Source organism: Oncorhynchus keta, chromosome 13 (genome assembly GCF_023373465.1).
Source record: "Oncorhynchus keta strain PuntledgeMale-10-30-2019 chromosome 13, Oket_V2, whole genome shotgun sequence".
Taxonomy (NCBI): Eukaryota; Metazoa; Chordata; class Actinopteri; order Salmoniformes; family Salmonidae; genus Oncorhynchus; species Oncorhynchus keta.
The window spans coordinates 50,809,036-50,826,026 of NC_068433.1; the positions used below are offsets into that span (position 1 = coordinate 50,809,036).

Sequence of the window (16,991 nt, forward strand, 5' to 3'; positions counted from 1 at the left end):
AATTGGTATTTGGATAATCCATTAGCGCAAAGCAAGAGTGCATGAAAGTCATGTATGGAATTATTTTATTTCACACCAGGGTAAGAAAAAACAAATAGTTGAGGTTAATATAGCATGCAGCATTAAATGTAGGCATTACAAGAAAGATAGAGAAATAACCAGCAGGCTGTTTGACACATCCCCCCTCAAAAACGGAACATATTTGGTTCGTAGAATGCCAACTAAGTATTTTCCACCCCAGTTTATTTGACACCAGTAGTAATGTTTTTTCTTAACCGGTGTGTGGTCTTGCACTGACTAAAATCTTAAATTATATTCATATGCTTTTGGGACACACATTTGCCAGATGTTTGGAGCTAGGCTGACAGTGACAACATAACATTCTAAAAGGGTAGCTGTCCATGGTGCTGATATGTGTATCACTGTTCAAATGTCAACATAAAGCTTCCTATGACCTAGCTTTCTGTTCAAACTCACATGTTTTGTATTCTAGGGACTCTAGTGAGTAGTCTGGACCCTGGTAGTATGGACACACAATAAATAGTTTTTCCTGTACAGTGCTATATTTGTACAATATATATTGTCCAGGCAACCCACTTTAAGCTGTTTGACCACAGTAAAAAGCCAACAACACTCCGTATTATTCCGAGTCTCATGAAATACACTGTACAGACCCTACGGGGTATTTCCTATAATAATTTCACTGTGGCACCCAGAATAGTTTTTGTTATGTAAGCCAATGTGTATTCCTTATACAGGTATCAGCAATGTTTTAAAACCCACTTTTAATCAAAATGTCCCTTAATTATGAAAAAATGTTAATCATTGTTCATGTTCAGACAACTATTTTTCATATATCATTAATAATCACTGGTTATTGACGCATTTATACTATTACGTAACGTGGGGGACCTTTATTTAGAAATGTTTTCGAAATCGATGACCTGGAAGTACCTTTTTAGTGTTGCTGTCGAGACACTGGATCTAGCAACCTCTGTACAAAACGGTTTTATGTATCTTAGCTAACTAGGGTATTGTTAGCTTGAGTACATATGTCAACTATTTTATTTACGTTGCAATCGCTTTAATATAACGTATATTCTAGGCTTGGTCGCACTATCTAACGTTAACATCAAACGTTTTAGCTAGCTTATTTCGAGAGCTTTTTGCTTTGCAAACTAGCCATGGATAACATTATTGATCCAACATCAGAACAAGGTTAGTTTGCTGCTTTGTCATGCATTGCTTATCACATAGCAGTAGTTAAATGTAGAAAATGATATGTCATGACTCATTACATTTTTGTTTTGTTTTTACATGGATCATTCAAATATGTCCTATAGTCTACCTACGCATAGCTTGTAATATTACTAACTAGCTGAGTTATGGGATATATATTACTAGCTGAGTTATGGGATCAGTCGATTTTGAATTTATTATTTGTTTATCTGTTTAAGGGTTAATTGCTCTTTTCAATTCGGTGACAGGTCTCCTCCCTCTGTTCTCCTTGCGTCTCCTGGTTCCACCTCTACGCCTGATGTGCGCTTTCATGTGGCAAGTGACTCAACAGGGTAATGTGATGCAGTATGGGAAGCTGGAGGAATTTGTGACTTTGGTGACAGAGATGGTTCCAGAGCTGCTGAACTCCAGGCAGAGGACCCAACTCATCCTGGGACTGAGAGCAAGGGTGAGAGGTGTAAATATTGAGGGTTGGTATGGGAAGAGTCTTATGATGGAACGAACGATGGGCAGCTACTAGCTGCAATTACTGTACATCTGTCACTAGTCCTGATTTTCACATATCCACCTCTGTTCCAGATGGTTTTAGAGTTGTGTCGCAGTGCGGGCAGAGTTGACCTCCTGACCATCCAGGCCCACCTGGACATAATCCACACGTTGACAGAAAAATCCTTACACAAAGAGGTTAGTTAAATTGGCAACACTTTATGAATGAGACACTGGGAAGAACATTATTTCTGAAAGATGGACTCCTGTACTGTCTGATGTTTTGTTTGCGCCTAATGACAGAGTCATGGTGATGAATTGGACGCTGCAGATTCTAACTTTGTGGAGCTAGTCCAAACCCTGCTGGGAGACCCTTCTGAGAGGGAGCATTTCTTCCAGGTGAGGAACTTTCTCTCTAGAGTTCTTTATGATCTGTTTGCTTGAATATATTTATTAAATAGACTAGTTGAACATCATCTACTTAGATTAAAGGTAAGTATCCTTCTTCTGCATTCAGAATACCCTAAAGATCTTGTTAAAGTGGCACTTCAGTCTCCTTTTCACATAATTTATCACCTAATTTACTAAAAGGCACATCTCAACAGGTGATCCAGGTATGACATAGTACAAGTGGGGGGGTGCGGTCAGGGCCTTTATTTGATGTTTTTGCTCCTCCATTGTTCCCACAAGCAAGGGAGGAGGTTGACAACATCAGACCAACTCAACTGCTTGAATGGCCTCCATGAAGTTTTTAGTTGTGTAAAAAACACTATTTTGCTCAAAAGGTTTTTGTTGTTTTGTTTTTACCCTTAAGTGTGCGTAAATTTCCATACTTATACTTGGGATATTGTTTCTCAACAGGAAAAGTTCCAAAAAGCTGGAGTGCGTCTTTAATGGAGACTAGACCCATTTCATGCTAAATTGTCTATTTCACAGGAGGTGTTCCCAGTCCACTATGGCCCTCGGTATGACACAGCGCTGCAGACACTGGTGTGGGAGTTCCTCTCCAGACTGGAGGAGCTGCTGCCTGTACCAGACCTCACGCAGGTACTGAGGAAAACATCTCAGTTCTAAAAGATTGACGGAACATCACGTCATGTGGCTCTACAGATGAATTGAATGGTGTTTTTGGTCATTACAAAACTTGTCTAAAACCTCAAGTGGCTGGTAAAAACACTTTTGAACTTTTTAATGTACTGTATTCCCCCTGCCCTGCTCCTCTTAGACAACAGCATGGCTCAGTGCTGCCCCCTCTGTCCTGGAGGAATGTGGACAGACTGTCTTTGACCCTGAACAACTGAAGACAGTGTTGCAGCACCATCAGCATCATGGAAACCTGAACAATAGTAAGGCCTAGATTCAATCAGATCACCATTAACCTGCGATGGCAGACACCCGCATAGCGGACATTTTGGCGGTATCGGAGGTGTAACTGTTGGAGCCGTCAAATCGGTGAGAAGCTGCTCTTCCGATCATGGTCATGAAGCCACACCTGCCAAGCGTTCGAAGTTCTGAGCGAGAAAGTGCAGCCTATATAGAAATAATTATGCTCAAATTGAGAAATCATTCAAATAAATGATGAGGATTTCTGTCATCCTAATCGAGGTATAGATTACATCTCACATTCCAGTGTTCAAACTTGTAAACAAGGTTGCATGGGATTTTTGTTAATGCGACTCCGTGAACCCAATGGCAATGTCCGTTTTAGGTGTAATGCCGGGAGCCACTTGTGGATTTGACAGCTCTAACGCAGTTCTACCTCTGACACTGCCAAATGGAAGCACTATGTGGATGTTGGCTAAAGTGGATCGGATTAAATCGAGCCCTATGTCTTCATCCAGATGTTGGATATGAAGAACAGAGTCATATAGGATACCACTTGTCTTTTTAACTTGGCAATATACAGTAGGTGAATTTAATGATGTTCTCTCCTACCCAGGTCATGTCTCTAATTACACCACAGATACCATCCTGACCACACTGTCCCTCCCTCCAATAATCAGAGTTGTTATTAACTACGAACCAGACAACTCTGACAATGTGAGGCCATTCTCAGATGACGATGAAGACCACAATGAAATCCTGGATGAAGGCACTGATAGATGTTTGGAGGATCTAGGACTGTCAACATCACAGGAACAGGAGGGTCTGTCACCTGCAGAGACCTCAGTGTTGGTTACTCCAGTACCCCGTGATGGTAAGGAAAATAAAAAAGGTCAAACACTGATCCATTGTTAGACTAATATAGCATCTCAATTCTAATTTATATACTGAACAAAAATGTTAACGCAACAATTTCAACGATTTTACTGAGTTCCAGTTCATATAAGGAAATCAGTCAATTTAAATAAATTCATCAGGCCCTAATCTATGGATTTCACATGACTGGGCAGGGGCGCAGCCATGAGTGGCCACCCACTTGGGAGCCAGGCCCAGCCAATCAGAATGAGTTTTTCCCCACAAATGGGATTCATTACAGACAGAAATAAACTCTTCAGTTTCATAACTTCAGTTTCATCAGCTGTCTGGGTGGCTGGTCTCAGACGATCCCACAGGTGAAGAAGCCGGATGTCAAAACATGAGACATCTTTGGCATTATGTTATGTGACAAAAATGCACATTTTAGAGTGGCATTTTATTTTCCATGGCACAAGGTGCACCTGTGTAATGATCATAATGTTTAAGCAGCTTCTTGATATGCCACCCTTTTCAGGTCGATGGATGATCTTGGCAAAGGATGCATGCTCACTAAAAGGGATGTAAAGAAATGTGGGCACAACATTTGAGAGAAATAAGCTTTTTGTGTATGTGGAACATTTCTGGGATCTTTTAATTCAGCTCATGAAACATGAGACCAACCCTTTACAATATATATATATATATATATATATATATATATATATGGTGGTTATATATACAGTGAGGGAAAAAAGTATTTGCTCCCCTGCTGATTTTGTACGTTTGCCCACTGACAAAGAAATGATCAGTCTATAATTTTAATGGTAGGTTTATTTAAACAGTGAGAGACAGAATAACAACAAAACAATCCAGAAAAATGCATGTCAAAAATGTTATAAATTGATTTGCATTTTAATGAGGGAAATAAGTATTTGACCTCCTCTCAATCAGAAAGATTTCTGGCTCCCAGGTGTATTTTATACAGGTAACGAGCTGAGATTAGGAGCACTCTCTTAAAGGGAGTGCTCCTAATCTCAGTTTCTCAGTCCACAGAAGTAATCAATCAATCAGAACCCAAACTCTCCCCCATGGCCAAGACCAAAGAGCTCTCCAAGGATGTCAGGGACAAGATTGTAGACCTACACAAAGCTGGAATGGGCTACAAGACCATCGCCAAGCAGCTTGGTGAGAAGGTGACAACAGTTGGTGTGATTATTCGCAAATGGAAGAAACACAAAAGAACTGTCAATATCCCTCGGCCTGGGGCTCCATGCAAGATCTCACCTCGTGGATTTGCAATGATCATGAGAACGGTGAGGAATCGGCCCTTAACTACACAGGAGGATCTTGTCAATGATCTCAAGGCAGCTGAGACCATAGTCACCAAGAAAACAATTGGTAACACACTACGCCGTGAAGGACTGAAACCCTGCAGCGCCTGCAAGGTCCCCCTGCTCAGGAAAGCACATATACATATGCCCGTCTGAAGTTTGCCAATGAACATCTGAATGATTCGGAGGACAACTGGGTGAAAGTGTTGTGGTCAGATGAGACTAAAATGGAGTTCTTTGGCATCAACTCAACTCAATGTGTTTGGAGGAGGAGGGATGCTGCCTATGACCCCAAGAACACCATCCCCACCGTCAAACATGTAGGTGGAAACATTATGCTTTGGGGGTGTTTTTCTGCTAAGGGAACAGGACAACTTCACCGCATCAAAGGGACGATGGACGGGGCCATCTACCGTCAAATCTTGGGTGAGAACCTCCTTCCCTCAGCCAGGGCATTGAAAATGGGTCGTGGATGGGTATTCCAGCATGACAATGACCCAAAACACACGGCCAAGGCAACAAAGGAGTGGCTCAAGAAGAAGCACATTAACGTCCTGGAGTGGCCGAGCCAGTCTCCAGACCTTAATCCAATAGAAAATCTGTGGATGGAGCTGACGGTTCGAGTTGCCAAACGTCAGCCTCAACCTAAATGACTTGGAGAAGATCTGCAAAGAGGGGTGGGACAAAATCCCTCCTGAGATGTGTGCAAACCTGGTGGCCAACTACAAGAAACATCTGACCTCTGTGATTGCCAACAAGGGTTTTGCCACCAAGTACTAAGTCATGTTTTGCAGGGGGGTCAAATACTTCCCTCATTAAAACGCAAATCAATTTTTAGTTGCCGTGTTTTTGACATGTGTTTTTCTGGATTTTTTTGTTGTTATTCTGTCTCTCACTGTTCAAATAAACCTACCATTAAAATTATAGACTGATCATTTCTTTGTCAGTGGATAAACGTACAAAATCAGCAGGGGATCAAACACTTTTTTTCCCTCACTGGTGGTTATATAATCTGTTCTCCTGTATTTTCTCACAGAATTGAACTTGGATCATTCTCTCAACGTAATGGTGAATGCTGACGAGCCATGCCAGGTTCTTACCTGCACTCTGCCGCCATTCTCTCACAGTGAAATGGCCAACCTCTGCAAGGACAATACCGACCAAGTAGAAAAGGATAGAAAGCAGATTGACAAGAAAGAAGAAGTGGTCAGAAAAGGGGACAAAAAGAGGTTGATCAAACCGGTTGACAAGAAAAAAGAGGGATCCCCTGCACCCCAGAACAGGACTCATACATGTGAGTGTGGGAAGGTTTTCAAAAAACCATCACTGCTGACGCTACATATGGGAGTTCACACGATGCCACATCATTGTGACCAGTGTCCCAAACGATATGCTACTCCTGGGGCACTGAAAAAACACCAGCTACTTCACACAGAAGAAAGACCATTCGCATGTGAACACTGTGACCGGAGGTACAGGAGTGCTTATGATCTCAAAGTGCACGTACGCATTCACTCTGGGGAGCGCCGTCACATGTGTACTATTTGTAAGAAGAGGTTTGCCCATCCAAGTACACTAGTGAGACACACGCGAATGCATGCTGGGGAGAAGAATTATTTATGTAGCATATGTGGTAAGGCATTCCTTAGCTCAGGAGAAGTGCGACTGCATACACGAACACACACAGGAGAAAACCCCCACACCTGTAAACATTGTGGAAAGGGTTTCAAAGCATCTTGCCATCTTACGGTTCATCTGCGATCTCACACAGGCGAGCGTCCTTACACCTGCACCCAATGCCCCAAATCTTTCACTACCTCAGACTCTCTTAGAACGCACATATATACACACACTGGGGAGAAACCTCACCGGTGCTCAGAGTGTGGGAAAACATTTACTCAAAGGTGTAATATGGTAAATCATATGAGAAGAGTTCACCGGTTAAGATTCTCCAAAAGCAGTCCAACAGAAAGAAACACAAAGTCTTGTAAAAATGCTTTGAGTTCGAAAGAAACTATGTAATAGGTCATTCCAATCAAATATTGATTGGAATTATTGAGACAAGAAATTCCATGTATAATTCTGTTTTAAATACATGGTTTTACAGGTCCTATTTTGTATATCAGATTATCATATTTCAATAAACTTCAAATCAAGGTTCTTCACATCTACACATGATATTTACACTGAAAATAATGATTTTAGAAGTGGGATGATGATGATGACATTTACCCAATTTAAACTGTTTGATCAACCAGATTCCTTAATAACACCTGTAAGATATACATATACAAAGTGTCCCGACTACCTCCAGAGGTCTTCAGGAAGATTTGATCACACTCTGTTCACTATGCGTCAATGGAATTGGCTACATGAGTTTATTTCCAAAATTATATATCCGCCAAGTTTTCACATTGGTGTTTTTTCACCTGAAATTATTGCATGTGGGTGCCAATTCATTGATTTTAGGTGTATATTAAAATATTATTTTTAAGCTAAACTATATATCCATTGTTTAGTTTTAGTATTTTACTGTGATATGTGGTGGTTGTCTCACCTAGCCATCTTAATAAGGGCGCTTTAATCTCTATGGGATTGGTGTCCCTCAACCAAGACAGTTGTTGCTCAAAATGTGATAATGTGACTAGAATTATGTTGTAAACAACAGCCAACTTTCCTGGACATAGACTTGTTTTATATGGGCAGTGTCCAATTTACAGTAGCTAGTACAGCAAAAAAAAGACCATGCAATTGTTTGAGGATAGTGCACAACAACAAAACACTGGTTTGATACATTCACCTATGAAGGTAAATCATGTACTTACATTCAGTAATCTTGCTCTGATTTGTCATCCTGAGGGTCCTAGAGATAAAAATGTAGCATCATTTTTCTTTGATTAAATCTAATTTTATATTCAAATGTAGGAACTGGGTTTTACAGTTTGACCCCACTGCTGTCTCTGGCTCCACACCCACCCCGCCCTACCATCTATTTTTATTTATTTATTTATTTCACCTTTATTTAACCAGGTAGGCAAGTTGAGAACAAGTTCTCATTTACAATTGCGACCTGGCCAAGATAAAGCAAAGCAGTTCGACAGATACAACGACACAGAGTTACACATGTAGTAAAACAAACATACAGTCAATAATACAGTATAAACAACAAAAAAAAAAATAATGTGCATATCTACCTCAAATACCTCGTACTTCTACACATTGATCTGGTACTCCACTCGTTTTTATTCCTTGTGTTACTATTTTATTTTTATTTTTAAACTCTGTTGGTTAATAAGCATTTCATGGTAAAGTCTACACCAGTTGTATTCAGCACATAAATACAATTTGATGTCCAGGGTTCAAATCCTTGTCTTCTAATCTTGTATTGGGTTATTGAGATATACAATAACTCAACAAATCTGCCAATCCTCAAGTGGCATAGTACATACAGTAGGGTTGTTCAAGATACAAAATCGTGTGTGGACAGACAAGATTGTAGCTTAATCTGATCCTGTCAGTTCCTAATTTCTTTACATTAGGTAATATCATTCATTGAATGAGTCAGCTATGTCTTAATATTATTGCTGCAGGTCAACAAAATGACTTCTTGCAGTCCAAAAGTTCAAATATTGTCTTTTCATATTTTGAGATGAAATGTGCTACAATAGTAACAAACACAAGAAAGGGCAAATGTTCAACACTGGTCTAAATGTAATAATTAAGCATTTCATATAACATCAGCTTATTACAATGTTGCCACAGACTTGGCAAAGTCATTTCTCTCAGATGTTTGTGGGGAAAAGGAAGTAGATCATGTCATTCTCATCCACGACAGCTCCGACATAGAGAGCAGTAGCAATGGTGCATTTTTGTAGGCACTAATTCAGCCGTGGTTCGTTGGACGAAGCTTGTGGGGAAATTAGTGGAATTTTTGCAGGGTTTTTGGATAAACTGCAAAAATTTGTTCTGCGGTAATCACAGGTTTGGGAGATCTTATACGTTTTGTTCTATGAGATCATCTTCATCAGCTAAAGTCACTTTTTGTGAATGTTTAAGTATTTATGTAATTTCAAAAAGTACAGAGCACATAAAGGCTTCCTAATTCATTAAGGTCATGTTAAATGACTGATGTTATCTCATAGAATAAAACGTTCAAGATCTCCTAAGCATGTGTTAACCTCTGACCTTATTTTTGGTGTTTATCCCAAAACCCTATTCTTTCCCCATCCATTTTCCCCATGGGAATGGCTGAACGTATGAGAGTTAACTCATTTTCGGCTTTTAGTTGGCGAGCTCTATTATCATCCCTATGAATGAATGTTGATGGTTAAGAGGCAGCTCCCCAGAAAACTGCAGATGACTTTGACCTCCATCTGACAAGGCAAGTACGCTGGACAAGCCTTTTCCACAATGATGAGAGGTCAAATCTTCTTTATTAGATGGCAGGACAGTAACAGCAATTTTGTTGACATTTGAAACAAAAATATGAACCATTTAATAATATTTCATTCATTTTAATTACAGAAGTGGAGCTGTCTCTCAGTCAGGGTTTTGACTAGGTGGTATACAGGATTTTTTTTTGTAGCAGGTTAGGAGAATTAGGCTATTTTGGTGGGAAATATTATAAACCCTCAATTAAACTAAATGATATATTGCAATGACTAAATACAAAGAGAATAATATTTTGTGGTATGCATCTTTCTTTTTAAAAATTAGGACCTTTATTCTGAAGGATTGTTTTTAAACATCACCCGGAAGTACAGTACTTCGTCGAGGTCAATGATTTGTTTGTTGTTCGTCAAAGCACAGATAGATGAGTAGAACATCTTTGGTAAAAGTAATGGGATGTGCAAATCTATAGAAAACTGGTTTAGTTTGCTAGCTAACTAGTATAATATTAGCTAGCTTGCATAAAGATATCTACCTTTTTAGCTACATTCTAAACCTCTCAGTGTATATTCTAGGCTTGGTCACTCCTAACATTAGCATCAAACTCTTTAGGTAGCTAACAGTAGCTTGTTTCAGTGGCTTCTTTTTTTTTGCAAACTAGCTATGGATATCATTATTGATCCAGCATCAGAACAAGGTTAGTTTGTGTAAAATGTAGAAAAGTGATTTCTATTCAAATATGTCCAATAGCCTACACATGGCCTGTAATAATAGTAACTAGCTGAGTTATGGAATGTATTTGTTTATCTGTTAATTGCTCTTCTCTTCGGTGACAGATCTCCCTCTGTTCTCCCTGCGTCTCCTGGTTCCACCTCTACGACTGATGTCAGCTTTCATGTGGCAAGTGGCTCAAGAGCGTAATGTGATGCAGTATGGGAAGCTGGAGGAGTTTGTGACTTTGGTGACAGAGATGGTTCCAGAGCTGCTGAGCTCCAGGCAGAGGACACAACTCATCCTGGGACTGAGAGCAAGGGTGAGAGGTGTAAATATTGAGGGTTGGGATGGGAAGAGTCTTATGACGGAACAAACTATGGGCAGCTACTAGCTGCAATTACTGTACGTCTGCTCTGATTAATCAGGCTGTAATACACAATTCATTGGTACATGCAGACAGCAACTAATGCCTGCAAAATTGTATGAATGTTCATTACAAGCCAGAATGTTGAATAGAATTACATTTAAATTTACTCTACCGGTTGTCTGGCGGATTGTCCTTCAGCATTTGCGACATTTCCACAGGAAATTATTGTTTACCCAACCTTTTAGAGATATGGTTCGGCACCTAGGTAAAATTTGTTTTATATTGGATATTTGTTTTTCTCTTCAATAGCTATAGAACCAATATTCTGAATCGGGGGAGGATGGAGAACAATCCACACCTTTTTTTGTACGTGAATATTTTTAAATATTTCTTTCCCCTACAATTCTACACAAAAGAAATCTCTATCCTCCCGATTCAGAAAATACCATTTTCATTGTCATGGCAAGCTTGGAGAGAGAGAAAAAATCCAATATATAATTACCTTCACCTTAGTAGGCTCTAGACAATACTTTCCTGTGGATATTTTATCGAGTTTCAAGCATCTGAAGGACAAACCACACAGACAACTGGTAGAGTAAGTTTACATTTAACTTTATTCAACATTCTGGCTTGTAAGGAACACTTACACAATTTTGCAGGCATTCATTTCATGCTTTGTGTACCAATAAATTGTGTATTACAGCCTGATTAATCAGACTACCCTGGCCCTAGTCCTGCTTTTCACATATCCACCTCTGTTCCAGATGGTTTTAGAGTTGTGTTGCAGTGCGGGCAGAGTTGACCTCCTGACCATCCAGGCCCACCTGGACATAATCCACACCTTGACAGAAAAATCCTTACACAAAGAGGTAGTTTAAATTGGCGACACTGGGAAGAACTTTATTTCTGAAAGATGCACTCCTGTACATTTGTCTGATGTTTTGTTTGCGCCTAATGACAGAGTCATGGTGATGAATTGGAGGCTTCAGATTCTAACTTTGTGGAGCTAGTCCAAACCCTGCTGGGAGACCCTTCTGAGAGGGAGCATTTCTTCCAGGTGAGGAACTTTCTCTCTAGAGTTCTTTATGATCTGTTTGCTTGAATATATTTCTGAAATAGGCTACTAGTTGAACATCTACTTAGATCAACTGCTCCTCCATTGTTCCCACAAGTAAGGGAGGAGGCTGATGACATCACATCAGACCAACTCCTTGAATGGCCTACTGCTTGTAGTTTGCACCCTTACATGTGTGTACATTACTGTACTTATACTTGGGATATTGTTTCTTAACAGGAAAAGTTCCAAAATAGCTGGAGTGCATCTTAAATGGAGACATTTGGCACTAGACCCATTTCATGCGATATTGTCTATTTCACAGGAGGTGTTCCCAGTCCACTATGGCCCTCGGTATGACACAGCGCTGCAGACACTGGTGTGGGAGTTCCTCTCCAGACTGGAGGAGCTGCTGCCTGTACCAGACCTCACGCAGGTACTGAGGAAAACATCTCAGTTCTAAAAGATTGACGGAACATCACGTCATGTGGCTCTACAGATGAATTGAATGGTGTTTTTGGTCATGTCCAAACTTGTACCAGCCACTTGAGGTTTTGTATTTCAACTCTTTATTATCCTGTATTGCCCTGCTCCCCTTGCCCTGCCCCTCTTAGACAACAGCATGGCTCAGTGCTGCCCCCTCTGTCCTGGAGGAATGTGGACAGACTGTCTTTGACCCTGAACAACTGAAGACAGTGCTGCAGCACCATCAGCGTCATGGAAACCTGAACAAGAGTAAGTCTCCATCCAGATAATGACTGAAGTAAATAGTCCAATTGGACACCTCTTGTATTTTTTACTTGCCAATGTAGGTGAGTTTAACTGATGTTCTCTCCTACTCAGGTCATGTCTCTAAATACACTGCAGATACCATCCTGTCCACACTGTCCATCCCTCCAAAAATGAGAGTTGTTATTAACTACGAACCAGACAACTCTGACAATGTGAGGCCATACTCAGATGACAATGAATGCATAGATAAGGGGGTAGAGATCAGTGAATATGAAGACCACAATGAAATCCTGGATGAAGACACTGATAGATGTTTGGAGGATCTAGGGCTGTCAACATCAGAGGAACAGGAACAGGAGGGTCTGTCACCTGCAGAGACCTCAGTGTTGGTTACTCCAGTACCCTGTGATGGTAAGGAAAATAAAAAAGTTCAAACACTCATCCATTGTTTATGACTAATAAAGTATATGAATTATAATGTGCAAGTAATTGCAAAAATAATAAAAACTTTTGAGTAAATGAGGCATACGAAGTCTATTCTATGTGCTTCCACACAGGTGTGGTTCTTGACTTAATTAAACAATTAAAGTCACATGCTTAGGGTCATGTATAGAAATGCTGGGCAGGCTATTTTGCCTACCATGGCTATGCCTCCATAGGATGGCGATGCCCCCATCCACAATGCACGAGTGCTAACTGAATGGTTTGAGCATGAAAACGATGTTAACTATGTGCCATGGCCGTCAGTCACAGATCTCAACCCAATTGAACAATTATGGGAAATTATGGAGATGTGCCTGAGAGAGCATTTTCCACCACCAACAAAGCACAAAATGATGGAATTTATTGTCGAAGAAGAATGGTGTCGCATCCCTCCAATAGAGTTCCAGACACTTGTAGAATCTATGCCAAGGTGCCCAACGCCCTTTGAAAACATGTTATATTGTTGTTTCCTTTAGTTTGGCATTTACCTGTGTAAAAATATGAATCTATATATATGGTGGTTATGTAATCTTATCTCCTGTATTTTCTCTTTACAGAATTGGACTTGGATCATTCTCTCAACGTAATGGTGAATGCTGACGAGCCATCCCAGGTTCTTACCTGCACTCTGCCTCCATTCTCTCACAGTGAAATGGCCAACCTCTGCAAGACCGACCAAGTAGAAAAGGACAGAAAGCAGGTTGACAAGAAAGAAGAGGTGGTCAGAAAGGGGGACAAAAAGAGGGTGATCAAACCGGTTGACAAGAAAAAAAAGGTGGTCAGAAAGGGAGACAAAAAGAGGGTGATCAAACCGGTTGACAAGAAAAAAAAGGTGGTCAAAAAGAGGGTGATCAAACCGGGTGACACGAAAAAAGAGGGATCCCCTGCACCCCAGAACAGGACTCATACATGTGAGTGTGGGAAGGTTTTCAAAAAACCATCACTGTTGACGCTACATATGGGAGTTCACACGATGCCATATCATTGTGACCAGTGTCCCAAACGATATGCTACTCCTGGGGCACTGAAAAAACACCAGCTACTTCACACAGAAGAAAGACCATTCGCATGTGAACACTGTGACCGGAAGTACAGGAGTGCTTATGATCTCAAAGTGCACGTACGCATTCACTCTGGGGAGCGCCGTCACATGTGTACTGTCTGTGGTAAGAGGTTTACCCAGCAGTGTGCACTAGTGAGGCACACGCGAATGCATGCTGGGGAGAAGAATTATTTATGTAGCATATGTGGTAAGGCATTCCTTACCTCAGGAGAACTGCGGTTGCATACACGAACGCACACAGGAGAAAACCCCCACACCTGTAAACATTGTGGAAAGGGTTTCAAAGTATCTTGCCATCTTATGGTTCATCTGCGATCTCACACAGGCGAGCGTCCTTACGCCTGCACCCAATGCCCCAAATCTTTCACTACCTCAGACTCTCTTAGAACGCACATATATACACACACTGGGGAGAAACCTCACCGGTGCTCAGAGTGTGGGAAAACATTTACTCAAAGGGGTAATATGGTAAATCATATGAGAAGAGTTCATCGACCGGTTAAGATTCTCCATAAGTACTCCCAACACAGACAAAGTCTCGTAAAAAAAAAAACTATGTAGGAGTTAACTCCAATGTAAATACTAGCAGTATACACGTGATTTTACAGGTCCTCTTTTGTATATCAGATTATCATACCAAAACATGTTTTTCAATAAACTTCTTCCGATTTTTCATGTCTACACATGATATTTGAGACTACAAATAACGATAATGATTTTAGAAACGGGATTATGATTTACATTGACCCAATTTAAAATGGTTTAAACCTCCAGATTCCTTTACGCTTGTAAAATATGCAGAAACAATGCATCCCCAACTACATCCCGTGTTGTTCAGGGAGATCTGAAAACTTTCGGTTCAAGATGTCTCTTTAATTGTGTACAATTAATTGTGTAAAAAATGTGGGCACAGTCAGAATGTTGAAGATCAGAACTTATGTTAGAGCAAGGTATAAACGGGCTTGATTCAGTCTGCATTGCAGAATGATCGTAGAAGATTTGCGTTATAGCGCGATTAAAATTGAAAGGCACTGTTCCTGCATTTGCGGAGACTGTGTTCATGGTAAACACTGCATATGTCGACTCAATCGGAAATAACCTTTAAATTTGTACACAGATCTTCTGTGATACGGATTGAATCCAGCCATGGTCTATACATTTCTCTCCCAGATCTGCAAAACCAGTGGTCCAGGGTTCAAATCCATCTTTTCTTATGTGTTGGATTATTGAGATACATACACACTATGATTGAACAAATCTGCCAATCCTCAAGTGGCATATTAGGATTGTTCCAAGACACAAAATCATTTGTGGACAGACAAGATTGTGGCGTCTAATCCTCTGTTCCTAATTTCTTTACATTTGGTAATATCATTCATTGAATGAGTCAGCTGTGACACAATATTAGTGCTGCAGAACAACAAAATGAGTTCAAATATTGTCTTTTCATTTGAGTTGAAGTCCGCTACAACACAAGGACAAACTTTCAACACTGGTCTAAATGTATTAAGCATTTCATATAATATCAGTTTATTACAATGATGTCATGGATGTGGCAAAGTCATTTCTCTCAGATGTTTGTGGGGAAAAAGAAGTAGAACATGTCATTCTCATACTTGACAGCTCCGTCTGAAATGTTGGCAGAACTTCCTTCCAGTCGTTTACTCTTTGGGCTGGTTTCCCGGACATATCGTCAGCCTAGTCCTAGAATATAAACTGTGTTCACGGGAGATTCTCTATTGAACGTCCTTCTCAATCCAAAACTAGGTTTAAAGCTGGATTTAATCCGTATCGCTAAAGAGCTGCGACAGAGTTTCTAAACCCAGAGACTTCCGGGAATGCTTGCGAAACAGACCAAGTAAACCAGGCTGGGGTTTGAGAAGTCAATGAGAGAAGTGAAACATTATGAATTAGTTCTCAATTTAAAGGCACAACCTAGCTTCGAGACAATATTTTAAGAAATTGAACATATTACTCCAACCTCGTGAAAGTGACACACTGACACGTTTCCATTTTTGACCTTTGGAGACCTGTGCATGCGCAGTACGGTGCGAGATGACCGTTAGACCCGATGACGTGTTTCCAACGTTGCCATGACATCGCCTACAAGTCTGGGCAGGTATTTATTTTGGATAAGCAGGTTATGCCTTCGTTACTGTCTTTTGCTGCACAATAGAAATGTAAAGGCAATGTTCCCGCGTTCGTGGAGACAGCATTCATGGTAAACGCTGCATATGTCGGCTCAATCAAAAATTATATAAACATTTCAATTGCGCTAGAGCGCTACAGATTGAATCCAGCCCTTAATCTGTGTCTAGAAAACCGTTGATTATAGACATGTTTACGAAGACAGGCCCAAAAGACTTCTGAGAACACCATACTCAGTTGGTGCAACATTTAAGAACTGTCCTAAAAGATTTCAGTCCAGTCATTCCATGTCATTTCAACGAGCAATGACACCCACCATCTCAGATTGTTCAGAAATAGTTTGTTAGAAACAGGTAAGATTGGCATTCCTAAAACATTATTTTATTGAAATATAATTTAATCAAAATAATGTTTCAGGAATGCTAATCGTATCTGTTACTCGCTACAGAAACAATTTCAGAAAAACCTGAGATAGTGGGTGTCGAAATCCTCATGTGCTTTTTGATGTGAAACGACCCTGCAACTTTGGGCCTTTATTTGTAGGCTGTGTCTAATAACCACCAAAAGATGGGGCACTTTTTAGGGTTTAAAAACCCTATTTGTTTACAGTTTGCATTTCGGTGTCCTCTGACATATTCAAGTGAATGCACTGGTCTGGGACCAAGACATGCCACTGTAGAAGACAGAGCCATGCAGTCCGTAACATACACTGTGATAAACATTATACTTCCATACTTATAACTCCACTATCATCGTAAGCCTCTGGTCATTTCAACAATACAAAAACATCAATGAAACCAAGCCATC

At 40.4% G+C, this 16,991-nt stretch overlaps 1 protein-coding gene across 2 annotated transcripts; it reads left to right on the forward strand.

Moving 5' to 3' along the window:
• The first annotated feature begins 960 nt into the window (after window positions 1-960).
• On the forward strand, window positions 961-15,788 carry LOC118392598 (uncharacterized). Of its 2 annotated transcripts, XM_052460612.1 has the most exons (15): window positions 961-1,218; window positions 1,488-1,687; window positions 1,819-1,923; window positions 2,029-2,124; window positions 2,662-2,772; window positions 2,951-3,071; window positions 3,665-3,922; window positions 6,271-6,528; window positions 10,460-10,656; window positions 11,469-11,573; window positions 11,666-11,761; window positions 12,084-12,194; window positions 12,373-12,493; window positions 12,602-12,901; window positions 13,531-15,788. In XM_052460612.1, exons 1-15 carry the CDS (start codon window positions 1,185-1,187, stop codon window positions 14,595-14,597), a joined length of 3,180 nt encoding a protein of 1,059 aa, XP_052316572.1. In that variant the 5' UTR covers window positions 961-1,184; the 3' UTR covers window positions 14,598-15,788. The 2 variants fall into 2 exon arrangements, with proteins under 2 accessions (XP_052316572.1, XP_052316573.1); XM_052460613.1 differs by lacking the exon at window positions 6,271-6,528.
• The last annotated feature ends 1,203 nt before the right edge of the window (window positions 15,789-16,991 follow it).

Coding starts and splice junctions, on each gene's coding strand:
- LOC118392598 (XM_052460612.1), top strand. CDS start 1,185: ATGGATAACATTATTGATCCAACATCAGAACAAG. Junction 6,529..10,459: donor CCAGAACAGGACTCATACAT/GTGAGTGTGGGA, acceptor CTTCGGTGACAG/ATCTCCCTCTGTTCTCCCTG. Junction 11,762..12,083: donor AGAGGGAGCATTTCTTCCAG/GTGAGGAACTTT, acceptor TCTATTTCACAG/GAGGTGTTCCCAGTCCACTA.